General features: G+C 38.4%; 1 protein-coding gene across 1 annotated transcript in view; it reads left to right on the top strand.

The window, feature by feature from the left end:
• ADGRA3 (adhesion G protein-coupled receptor A3) overlaps nucleotides 1-13,608 on the top strand; it is a 176,486-nt gene that overhangs the window by 73,222 nt on the left and 89,656 nt on the right. The window contains exons 4-6 of the mRNA XM_011991308.1: nucleotides 3,505-3,576; nucleotides 10,892-10,963; nucleotides 13,269-13,429. Of these exons, the coding sequence (XP_011846698.1) occupies nucleotides 13,315-13,429 (115 nt within the window). The 5' untranslated portion in view covers nucleotides 3,505-3,576; nucleotides 10,892-10,963; nucleotides 13,269-13,314. The remainder of the gene's footprint in view (nucleotides 1-3,504; nucleotides 3,577-10,891; nucleotides 10,964-13,268; nucleotides 13,430-13,608) is intronic.

The following is a 13,608-nucleotide window of genomic DNA, read 5'->3' on the forward strand; positions in this document are numbered from 1 at the left end:
GTGGAGACACACAGGTAAATCAGGAACCTCTTGAGGGGTTTGCAGTCTAATGGAATTACAAACACTGACCACGAGCCTGGATATGGAATCGAAATACAGTTGCAAGGAGATGACGCAGTAGCTAGAGTTTAGCTGCTATAAGAGTCTTGGAAGTTGTTAGGACTTAGCTATCAAGACACAGGCGGGGGATATGGAGCATGACCGTAAACAGGCTGCGCCTCCAGACACAGGTCATTAGGGAGTGGAGGGGCAGCAGCAGGTGAGCGTGATTTACAGCAGTGACTCACTTTCTTTGTGCTTCTGTCTGTGCTGGAGTCAGTTTTGCACCCATGCCTAGGAAGATGAATCCTCAAGTAGAAAGCAAAAATGTAGGGGTTCAGATCTTCCCTATCGGAAACTCTGGGGCTGATGCTGAATGATTTGTATTTCAACCATCCCTCCCAGTGATTCTGATGTGAAAGTATGAGAACATTTAGAATATTTTTCCCTCCAATCTATTTTTTTCCCTTAATGAGCGGAATGTGAAATTATACTCTCAGACAGGTCGTTATCTTATCCCTTCCCTCTGTGTTCCACACTGTTGTAGTCACAGCTTTTAGGTAATAAAAACATTAATGCTGATTAATGTTATCTCTATGCTGAGATACAGGTTGAAGAAAACTTGGCTGTTAATAAAAAGCAGTTTCTTCAGTATGTTTTAGATACTGCAGACTATCTTAGAATCTCCATCTAGTTATTTATCTCTCAGTAAATAATCTCTTAAGCACTGCCATCCAAAATGAGTTTTAAAAATTCTTGTTCAGGAGTATTTAATATAATTACTGATATTGTACCAGGCATTGCCTTAGTAGTCTTTCACTGTGTTACATGTTAAGTAGTCTCTTGTGTTCTTGCTTAGGAAGGTAATTGCCATTTATAATATTCTTCCCATTAGAAGATACATTCTTAATTCCAAACAGATGACTTATAATTAACTTAGGATACACAGCTTGCAAGCTGAAGAAGTCCTGTGTGTAAACTCAATGGGATATAAAGATATTTGACAGTAGTGTTTGCTAGTTGCTCATAGATGCAGATGCTTTTTCTTATGGGTTCTTAAGTCATTAATTTCAATTGTGCATCTCCCTTAACAAGCATACATAAAGTATTTTTGTTATTATACCATGCCTTTGCCTTTAGTTTATAAATAATTTGAATCAGGAAGTTGAAGTGGCTTTCTGAAGAATATACTATCAGAAGTAGGTGAACCCTAGATCCATCAGTTTCTCTTGTGTTTCATCAGCGGATTTAAGTTGATTCTCAATCCAAATAAAAACCCATTATCAATATCTAAATACCATTTTAAGTAGGTATAGTTGTAATGAAATTGTTTCCCAGAGAATCAATGGTAATTGCACCATTTAAAGCTCAGAATTGAGACAAGATTATAAATACAGCCCAGATATGCTTGTTTATGCAACAATTTACCGGAAGATGCCTAATTTTTGTTAACAGTGAAACCTAGAAATAAAAGGAAAATCAACTGGAATTTAAACAAAAAGGCCCATATGATTAAATACTTAGGAGCTACAGAACAATGAGGACAGATAAAGACTTGTATTGCTTAAGATTCTTTTATCAAAAGTTGTCATAAGAGAGGGAAGGCAGAACTATGAAAGTATTGAAGACCAGGATTACCTAAGGTGCTGTGTTAGGCCTCTCCAGAGAGAGAGGACCAGTAGGATGTATGAGAGGGGATTTATTAGGGGGAATTGGCTCACGTGATCACAGAGGGAGAGAGGTCCTGCAATAGGTTTTCTGCAAGCTGAAGGGCCTATGAATCTGGTAGCATAGCTCAATCCAAGTCTGGAAGCCTCAGAACTGGAGAAGCTGACCTTGTAGTCCCCAGTCCAAGGCCGAAGTCCTGAAGCCCCAGGAAGCCCACTGATGCAAGTTCCAGAGTCCAAAAGACAACCTGCAGCCTGATGTCCAACAATAGGAGAAGGCGTCCTGCTCTGGAAGGGGAGAGAGAACAGAGAGAGATAAGCCCTCTCTTTTGCCTGTTTGTCCCAGCGGAGCTCCAGCTGATTGGATGGTGCCCACCCACATTGAGGGCAGGTCATTCCTCTCTGTCCATTCACTCCTGCACCAATCTCTCCTGGAAACACCTTCACAGACACACCCAAACCAGTGCTTCACCAGCCAGTGAGACCTACCATCTCATTTTAACTTTTGAAATAGTCAAGGAAAAAAGCAAATGAGTGAGGTACCTGATTCAAATGCTATGTTCTTAGAATTTCTGGTGAGACTACTACATCTTCTGCCATGATCAAGTACACAGTTTGGAATGCAATACTTTTAGTTTGAAATGAATGGTGTAGATCGCCTTGTTGAAGAGTAACTGAGTAACTCAAAGAATGTGTAACTCTCTGTGAGAGAGAATAATAGGGACTTTGGAGGCAATATGATGAAAATATTTTTGAAAGTTTGGCTTAGGGAGCTTATTCGAATTATTTTGTTAGAATTCAAAGTGTGATGAATTATTCCAAGTCTAGCAACTAATAAAACTTAAGATTTATTGCTTCAGGATTTTCTTGCATAGGACTTACTAAGTCCACTGAAAACAATGATGCAAGTCATGCCATCCCAGGTGAAAGTTACAGATATTGTTAGTGGTTATCTCCCAACGTAAAGTTTTTACTTTTAAACCAGTGCAGGTCTCTGATTAAATGTAAAAATAAAATTGTGTTCATTGTCCTTGATGTCAAGCAAAATAAATAAAAAGGGATAGAACAAAATATTAACTAAAACTTTTACATAGGTAAAAAGAAAACAGTTTCATTGAGGAGAAGTAAAAAATATTTAGAAGGTAACTTTTAATAGGAAATAGAAATGAGGAGTGATTGCAAAAATAATTGGGCTGTATCATAGATATTGTTAAAGTAATTAGACTTGGAGTCCGAATGATAGATCTGTAAACTGAAAGCTAACACGGTTGTTTTTTTTTTCATTATAGTTGAAACTTCTGAGTATTTAAGGAATGAAGTCAGAAAATGGTATTTGCAGATGTTCCTCTGGAAACAAAAGTTCCATCATTGTAATAATTTGCCCTTTTATCCATTATCTGTTATTTACTGGCTGAGTTTGGGCTCAGTTCTCCAACTGCCCCAGCATAATTAACTGTGTAGGTCATCTAAGGAATTGTATTGCGGGCAGCAAGAGAATTTGAGTCTCATTTTTACTACTCCAATTTTATCTTGAGTAATTTTGCAAGAGTAAGTACTTGAAATATAGAGGGCACCATAATTGAGCAGCATTAGTCTGTGCGTGCCAGCAGTAAGTGAAAGCAAGGATCATTTTCGGCCTCACTACTATCCTTATCTCACTTAAGTAGAGTAAATATCTCAAAGATGCTAGAATAAAGGTCTTGTGCGATACCTGGATGCTGTTCTTGAATACTGAATGCATGAGACCTTCATTAACCAAGAGATCTAATTGAAGACACTTTTCCACCCTTCTCCTTAGGGATCTGACAAACAATCGAATAGGATGTCTGAATGCAGACATATTTCGAGGACTCACCAATCTGGTTCGGCTGTAAGTACATCTTTTCTTTCCCATTAAAAGATAAGAAAGCGTTTGAGCCAGTACCTAAATATGTATGAAACTTATGATATATTTAATTATAAGTAGGAACTATAGGGGTTTTAGAAGCCATAAGGGACAGGGAGCTCACAATTTAATCATGGGGGTGTAATCTGCTCAGAATATAATGGTACCTTACCACACCACACACAGACACATGTGCACACACAGACACATGTACACACACACCACATAACACAGTGTAGTACATGCAACAGAGAGCACATTCATGCTGAGAGGTATGATCAAAAGCTTTGCTAGTCTGGGAAAATTTGAGCTGATGTGCACTGATGGCCCAGATTTACAGAGATCTGGATAGTTAGAAAGGAAAAGAAGCCAAACCAATGATACATGAAGGTGGGAATGAGAACCAAGGCCATTTGTCAAGGGGAGGGCTGGTAGACTTGCAGTAAAATAACCATTTGAATTGTGCCTCTGACCATGTGATTTGGGGTGAGTTGTTTGACTTTTCTGTTTTTCACCTACAAAGTAGGATTAATAGTAGCTCAAAGTTACAATGATTATTTAAAATTTAAGTTATATATATCTGTTTATTATAATTTATATAGAATATAAATGTGGAAGAACTTTGTATAAGTCATCAAGTATGTTTATATCTTTTTTAAAAAAAGAAGTTTTAAGCCAGGCACGGTGGCTCACGCCTGTAATCCCAGCACTTTGGGAGGCCGAGGCAGACAGCTCACTGGAGGTCAGGAGTTGGAGACCAGCCTGGCCAACATGGTAAAACCCCATCTCTACTAAAAGTACAAAAATTAGCCGGACGTGGTGGCGCATGCCTGTAGTCCCAGCTACTCGGGAGGCTGAGGCACGAGAATTGCTTGAACCCGGGAGACAGAGGTTGCAGTGAGCCAAGATTGCGCCACTGCACTCCAGCTCTGGGTGACAGGCCAAGACTCTGTCTCAAAAAAATAAAAAAAAGTAATAAAAGTTCTGTTTGGGAGTAATTATACATAAGGCTGATTATTTATAATAGAGCTTTATTTTGAAATGTATGAAAAGCAGATTGGGGCTTAGAACTGATTAAACAATAGGAAGCCACTAAAGATACTTATGTTGGAAAATGGCACGAAATCGTATTTTAGAGACAAGCTGGCTGGGAATAGGGTTCCGCATGAAATGCTAGATGTGGAGTGGAGGTCAGTGTAAGGGTTGTCTACTTGTGGTTCGTTCTCCCTGTAGCTTTTTAGAATGTTTCTTGTATTTCATGTTACCTTTGAAAAACCAATTAGGAGCTTAAATGATGAGATTCTTTCATCTATACAGTAAGGGAAGAGACTTCAGATCAGTTATTAGAGTAGAACAGAATGTTCCTGCTGCATAGGAAATTTGTAGCTGTTTTCAGTGTGTCCTTTCATTTTCAGGGAAAGGTATATGGCCTGATTTTTGTTTTTCAATAAAAGATTGATTTAGTGTGCAGCTTTACTCATGACTGGAAGTTAGTTAAATTAATTGCTTCTTAACTCCTTTGTAACTGCTTTGCAAACATTTCTATCTCAGTGCTTTTTAAAATCTCTTCTTGAGAATTTTGTATTTTTACTTTTTTTTTTTTTGAGATGGAGTCTTGCTTTGTCGCCCAGGCTGGAGTGCAGTGGCACGATCTCAGCTCACTGCAACCTCTACCTCCCGAGTTCACGCCATTCTCTGCCTCAGCCTTGTGAGTAGCTGGGATTACAAGTGCCCGCCACCACTGCTGGCTAATTTTTTGGTATTTTTAGTAGACATGGGGTTTCGCCATCTTGGGCAGGCTGGTCTTAGACTCCTGACTTCGTGATCCACCTGCCCCAGCCTCCCAAAGTGCTGGGATTACAGGTGTGAGCCACAGTGCCTGGCTGTATTTTTACTTTTGAGGACTGCGTTAGAATGGACAAAATCATACATCTGTGAAGGAGACTTTTGTTATATTTTTTGGACAGCTATGACCGAAGTAATGGAAAACAAAATAGTAAACTGGAGTCTACTATTTTGTTGATTTTAGTTTTAGATTGATTTCTAGCTCTGGCCTAGGGATTTGACACATCAGCACATGTTCTTTAGGCAAAAGAGCTGAGTGGGACAGAGCTTCTGTTAGGGCAGGTTGCTGTTTTCTTAGTATTTCCTTTGCCTCCTTCGTCAAGAACTAAAATGTTTGGTAGGTTTAGAACTTGGGTGGTCTCTTACATTTTTACCAATTATACCTGTTGTGAGAATTTATACATCACGGAACACAATGAACATCATCCAAGTAAAACATTAAAACATAAAAATAATATTGCCAAGCTTCCCACTTTGAGATTTGATTGAGATAATCTTATAGTTCATGTACTAATAGATGATAGTGGCCTTTAAATTTGATTTACTTTTATTTTTATATAGATTTCTGGGGTACAGGTGCAGTTTTGTTACAGGCATAGATTCCATGGTGGTCAAGTCAGGGCTTTTAGGTATCCATTACCTGAATAATATACATTATACCCATTAAGTAATTTCTCATCATCCACCTTCCCACCCCCTCATGCGTGTGATTCTCCACTGTCTGTCATTCCTATTGTGGATCTCCTAAATGGAGCAGTCTGTGGCATATACAGCAATATACCTGGCCTACATCTTTTAAATACTTTGTAAAGAACAACATGGCAATTAAGGAAACTTCTTACCACTCGGCATTGTATTGCAGTGACATTGCTTATCATAATTTGGGTTGGCACAGGTCTAGAGCTGTGGATCAGGAACATTAAGTGTTTTGCATGGGTTGCTGCTGTCCCCAGATTTTTGAGCTCTTGAGCCAGGCCATATGCGGGTTGTGAAGGCTGATAACAGCTCATATTTCAGATGTAGAGAATGGCATTTTCTCAGTCCAGTGAGTGGAAAAGTGAATATGATTAGGAATGGAGCATGCAGTACATTCCTTAGATTAGGAATCAGAGATCTTCCTCTTACTGTTTCCCACCTGAAAGAGAAGGTATACAAAAAGAAGGAATTCTAGAGTGGATCACTGTTCTAACTGTTTCCTCTGGTAACTCTTGAACTGGGGACCTCAAACTGAGTGGGTCCCTTAGCCAACTTCCTTGGCTAAAGGTTGATGAGACCTTGGCGGACAGCCTAGGCATTCTCAGCCAGATTTCTTATCATTTTTGATCGAGTCTTGGCTTTGGAAATTTATGAATTCATTTTTTTGAAAAAACTACCCTTTCTTTAAGTGTGTCAGAGACCTTAGTAGACATGGGTGGAGTGGGGGTGTAAAATTGATTAATTCTATATATTGATCTCTGCCTTTGCTGATGGAGAAGTTCTCTTGAACTAAGAGCAGTGTAGTCCTACTTGCAAAGGTTCTCACTGTGTCCCACTGTAACAGTGGACGTAACTGGCAGACCAAACGGGGAGCCAATAATGGACTTCTGTGAAGCCTGTGTCTTTCACTTAGGAAGTTAATTTGCAGAGGAATGTCAGGAGATGTACAGACCAAAATCTCTGTCAGGAGATCTACAGACCAAAATTTTTTCAAGTTGTTCTTTATGGGCAATCTAATACCTGTATTTTTTCCTCAAGAATTATACTTTTAATATTTCCCTATCAGAAATATATGTATTTATAAGAACTACCCTTTACAATTTCCTTTATATGCAAACGTGTGTGTATGTATTTGTATATAAATACATATATACAACTAATATGTTTGTATAAAGAACTTCCTTTATACAAAAAAGTGGTTGTTATTGAGTAATAAAATCATATGAAGGAAAAATTAGATCTCTTCATCATTTCAGTTGCATCATCCTGAGATAACTGGTATGTGTGTGTGTGTGTGTGTGTGTGTATATATATTTTTTTTTTTCTTCTGTTATACTCAGAAATGTGTAGACACACATACAGGGCTTTAAAAATGCTCTGTACCTGGCAACTCAGTTTAAAAATAATTTACCAACATATTAACATCTTTTTAATAGAGCACATGTTGATTTAGTTCATGCTTGTCATTGGCTACAGAATATTCTAGGTATAGAACAGATTGTAACTTAGTCATTCCTCTGTAGATGGAGATTGCATTTAATTGCATTTTCCCCTCCTTTACCAAATCTGCCCTGATAGAGGCTTCTGTATAATAGATGATGCATCATATACACATGCAACTCTTAGGAATTCAAATGTATCTAGTTAGCAAAAAATAAGTAAATAAAGTCAAATTAAGTGAAAGTAAGAAACAACAATGGCCAGTCACAGTGGCTCATGCCTGTAATCCCAGCACTTTGGAAGGCTGAGGTGAGTGGATCACTTGAGGTCAGGAGTTCGAGACCAGCCTGGCCAACATGATGAAACCTCGTCCCTACTAAAAATAAAAAAATTAGCCAGGCCTGGTGGCATGTACCTGTAATCCCACCTACTCTGGAGGCTGAGGCATGAGAATCCACTTGAACCCGGGAGGCAGAGGTTGCAGTGAGCCACTGCACTCCATCCACTGCTCTTCATCCTGGGCAACAGAGTGAGACTTGTCTCAAAAAAATAAAAAATAAAAGAACAGCATAAAGGGTGGAATGGGCGGGTAACTCACCTGCTGCTCCTTTCTACGAGCTTATTATGATAGAGGAGCAGTGGCTTTGCTCTTGTCATTCTCAACTCCCTTTTAGTTTTATTTATTTACGTATGTATTTGGTGAGCATCTCAGAGCTAGACTGTGATTGTAATGTTTTAAAATATGTGTCATTGTTTATGGCCCCCAAATCCAAGCTACTTACTTCACTTGTGTTCAAGCTGTACAAATAGCAGTCTGTTCCAACACTCAAGGAAAAATTGGTTTGCGTTGGAATTTCCTGAGAAAATGCCATGTCCTTCTCTAATGTGATTCTTTCCTTTGTGATTTCCAAGGGAAATATCTAATAATATGCATATTAGAACCTAGTGATTGCTGTAAGATGCAATTCCTTTTTTTTTTTTTTTTTTTGGAGACAAAGTTTCACTCTGTTACCCAGGCTGGAGGGCAGTAGTACCATCTTGGTTCACTGTCACCTCTGCTTCCCGGGTTCTAAGCGATTCTCCCACCTTAGCGTCCCAAGTAGCAGGGACTATAGGCACACACCATCAACCTGGCTAATTTTTGTATTTTTAGTAGAGATGGGATTTCACCATATTGGCCAGGCTGGTCTCAAACTCCTGACCTCAGACAATCTGCCTTGGCCTCCCAAAGCGCTGGATTACAGGTGTGGGCCACTGCACCTGGCCCAATTCTTTTCTTTATACGTAAGTCCTACATTTGTAGGATGGATATTTATTTCTAACTTATTGTTACGGAATCTTGCAAACATTTAAAGAAAATTGGAGACAATTGTACATATAAGGAATGTGTGTGTACCCATTGCCCTGTCTCAGCACTTCAGTTTTACCTACCATGTCTTGTCTTCTAGCTTTCATTATTTTAAACATATTCCAGTAATCATATAATTAAAATGGGATACTTTCATAACATACACAGTTGTTGATTGTAATTCCATCTAAGTTACTTTCTTAAAAAAATTTTTTTTTTGAGATGGAGTCTCACTCTTGCTCAGGTTGGAGTGCAGTGGTGCAGTCCCGGCTCACTGCAACCTCTGCCTCCTGGGTTCAAGTCATTCTGGTGTCTCAGCCACCTGAGTAGCTGGGATTACAAGCACACGCCACCACACCCAGCTAATTTTGTAGTTTTAGTAGAGACAGGGTTTCACCATTTTGGCCAGGCTGGTCTCAAACTCCTGACCTCAGGTGATCCACCTGCCTCGGCCCTCCCAAAGTGCTGGGATTTTCGACGTGAGCCACTGCGCCCAGCCAAAATGATTTTTATTTTTTATTTTCTTAAAATGCTATTATGATTTATACTGCCATGGGCATACCTTTCTCACAATTCACATTTGATATCTGTTCTGATAGGCCAAAAAAAAAAAAAAAAAAAAAAAAGACATCCCTTTCCTCCTTTCAATTTGAAAATACTCTTTTCTGTTTAAGTTCCTAGGTACTTCTTCTATGAGAATCATTGAATCCAGCCTTTTTCTTACAAAAAAAATTATAAAATATGAAAACCAATCCAGTGTTGTTCTTGCTGAAGGTCATTGTAGGTTAATTTGTAAAGTGTTGGCCCTTGTGTGATATCAGGTCTTCCCATCCAGGAATATGTTGCTACTGGTGTCCCAGGAACAGCTGACCCCTCCCTGATCAGTTCTCTTCTCCAACTCCACTTGGAAATCCATCTACCCGATGGTCGCTCTCTCCCACATATGAAGGATTCAGCCCAGCTTCCAGAGAAGTTTCAGGACTCCAGATTTCTATCCCATCCTCTGCTGTGTTCCACCCCCCACCTCACTTCTAGAACTCTACGTCTCAATTCTGCCTGTTCTTGATACCACAGCAGGCATAGAACAGATCTGGTGGTGATTGGCCATATGCGATTTTCCCAGAGCACTCAGTCTCATTTTAACATTAGAAGTGCCCTGAAGGTGAGGTGTACATCCTGAGCAATGAGCAGTTATTGAGCACCATTTATACTCCAGCATGTTACTGGTGTACACGGAAGTGCACACAGACACAGGCCCTCTTCCACCCAGCTCCAGAGCTCATAGTCCAGTATGGAAGAAATACTTTAGTCAAATTGTTTGGGGTGTAACAAACTACTCACATTGTAGAATAAGGGTTTCTGAGTTCCATTCATTCAGAACGCTGCAAGACTCAGGTTATGTATTGAAGCCTACTGACACAGGATAGACTAGAGAAGTGATTTGCCCAAGAGCAACATGGAGTTCTATCCCCAGTCTCTCATATTAAGCCCTGAACTCATCTCGCTCTCCTCATGATTTTCGGTCATGTTTAGTACGCTACTGCTGCTGGTCATTGAGGCCATCCTTTTCCTTTTGTTACTTTTAAAGTTTTAATTATTTATTTTCTATTTGTTTTTACATTTTTATTTGCTGCTTTCTTAAATTAGATGCGAGTGAACACTTAGAGTAATACTAGTGGGAATTCAGTAGGGTACCTTTTAGGTTCACCTGATATTTGACAGAAAAATTCTTACCTAGCATTAATGTGTTTTTAATAATTGTATTTACTACTTTGTATAAGGTGAGGAATAATTTTCTTCTTCAACCTTGGAGGAAGTATTTGCTAATCACTCCCTCTTTGTAAGCATTGATACTTTCATGACTTCTTTGTAACATTATTTAATGACTGTAGGATGCTTTAGAAAATACAGAATAGGATAAAATGATAGATAGTTGTATTTTTAAAAGTGGAATTGTTTTCTGTCTTTCAGAAACCTTTCGGGGAATTTGTTTTCTTCATTATCTCAAGGAACTTTTGATTATCTTGCCTCATTACGGTCTTTGTAAGTAAAAAAATTTTTTCTCTGTTTTTTGATTTTCATGTCTTTGAAAATTAAAAACATTTATTATGTGGTTTCAGAGACTTTATAAGGACAATCTTGTCAAGTTAGAATCTCATTTGAGAGCTTGCATTCACGTTAGAAAACATACAGTAAGCCTGAATACTGTGATTTAGACTAGGACAACTGTTTTCTCCTTAGGATACCATATTACTCTAATCTATATTTAGAGTAAGTAAACTGGTAATTTTTTCTTTTTGACTTTTTTTTCAAATCATAAAATGTTGCATTGTTTGACTAATTAAATTTCCAAAGTATAAAATATCCCTTCCTATGAAGAATTTGTAAGAATATTTTATACTTTAGGAATTTAACTTTATCCTGTAAACCCACCCCCATCCCCCACTTAAAATCAAATTTACAGCTTATTACTGATGTTTCTAGGGATGTTTATTTAGAATGCCTGCTTTATGAAATCAGTTTAAGTTCTGATTTACAGTTTCTTGTAGCTTTAGAATTGGTTGATTTTTTTTTTTCCAGATGATTTTGTTAACAGAGAGATTGCATAGAAGTTATTTTGAAAGTAGCTATTTTCAGATAAACCTTAACATATCTCAGACTCTAAATTATCCTAATTTTATTGGAATTACAGTTAAATGTAATGTTTTTCAGGTTTTCATTGAGTAATTTATGGGATTGAGTGTTTTTCTTCCAGGGAAAGAATTTTTCTCTCCTGATTCTTCTCTTCCATGTACTCTGACTTCTCCTCTCATCTCCCTTCCTTTCCTACACCTGTCATTTAAATCTCATTTAGGAATCTTCCTTGGGATGTAGCTAATAGCTATTAGGAGCCCCAGCCAGCTTCTCACCATCATAGCAGGCATGTGTATGTACTTCTGAAGTCACTTTGGCTCATACTCCATCTTCTTTCTCTTTTTGGCACCCTTACCATTCTTATCCAGAAGACTACCTTTGAGCACAAACACCTACTTTTGGCATATTTAGTGGGCTCAGGTCAGCCTTTTCTGCAAAGATTAGGAAATAAAAAAGACAAAAGCTAGTTTGGGTTTTGAGACCCTGGGTAGCAGGAGCATGGGAAGTATTTCATCCCCAAAATGGGAGAAATTGCTAGTGTTTTTTACCTGGTAGTGTTAGGAACTGACCAGAAGGTGGTGCTTAGAAATTAGGAGTCTGTCACATCCTCCTCCTGGTGTTGTTTAAATTTATTTTCTGTGCTGTATTCCATCAGATCCCTTTTCTTTTTTCCTTACTCTTTTTTGCCAAAACTAACGAGGTGAACCATGAGCCAACACTCTAGCTGTGTTAGAAGCACACACACTTAAACATTATTGCACTTTGTTGATTTATTTTTATAGAACATATTGCATTCTATTTTAGCTATGTTTACATTTTGATTCTTCTATTATATGTTGCCCCCCATATTGGCAGGAACAGGGTCCTGCATTTATTGTTATTAGCTGGACTTAACAAATGTGTGGCACATGAATAGTCAGCACTTAGTAATTATAGTATTTAAGAGATTTGTGCTTATATCTCAGCTCTGTTTATCCTTTCTTCTTCTCATGCCCAAGTGCCAAATTATAAAGGTTTTTGCCTCAAATGAAGACATTTCATTACTATCTTTTGTATCAAAGCTGAGACATTCTTATTTGTATGCTTTTGATTTGTTGGGTCTTTATCTCTTACATTTGTAGATATCTATGGTGTCACTTGGTGCATAGCAGAAAGGGGTCAGAAACAGTTCCTACCCTAGGGGAGCTCACAGTCTGGTTAGAAATACAGAATATAGTCACAGAAAACAATCCATATTGCTTTAGGTTGCTGTTTCATTGTCAAAATCAACAGAGTTGGTAGGCATTTAGGACAAGAATGTGATAATGATGCTGGAAAATTGGGGATGGCTTCAAGATCTAATATTAATGCCACACACTTCATGATAAATGGGTAGAAGCTTGTTAGACAAAAAGGAATGGGATTTGGTATTCTAGAGAACCCTGGTGTTCAGTAGCTTGTTGCCTAGAAGAGGGATATCTGCCAAAGAGTCTTTGTTTGCCTACCAGATTTCATCCAAAGCAGAAACTAGGGACCAGCAAGAACAGTGTTGGGGTCCAAAACTCTGCAATTCAGCTCCTTGGAGAGAAACTGTAGCTAGCCAACGAAATGTGCTTTAGGTGTGGTATGGGTGAACAGTATTGTGCTTGCCACCAGAAACGTAACCTAATATAAAACAAAAGTGCTATTTAATTTTATTCACTATAATCTCTTAAGTTGCATTTACATGTTACAGGGAATTCCAGACTGAGTATCTTTTGTGTGACTGTAACATACTGTGGATGCATCGCTGGGTAAAGGAGAGGAACATCACAGTACGGGATACCAGGTGTGTTTATCCTAAGTCACTGCAGGCCCAACCAGTCACAGGCGTGAAGCAGGAGCTGTTGACATGCGGTAAGGGAGAAATCCAAACTGAGAAAGCATTTACCATATTTTGACTTTCTACCATGTTTTTCTTGACAAATTGTAAGATTCTCTTTATACTTGGACAGAACTAGTATGCAGCCATTAATCATTATGAATTTGATAATATTTACTTTATGCCAACAATTAAGCCAGCTAGATTAAATGAC

The sequence above is a fragment of the Mandrillus leucophaeus genome, unplaced genomic scaffold, assembly GCF_000951045.1.
Source record: "Mandrillus leucophaeus isolate KB7577 unplaced genomic scaffold, Mleu.le_1.0 Scaffold393, whole genome shotgun sequence".
NCBI classification, from domain to species: Eukaryota; Metazoa; Chordata; class Mammalia; order Primates; family Cercopithecidae; genus Mandrillus; species Mandrillus leucophaeus.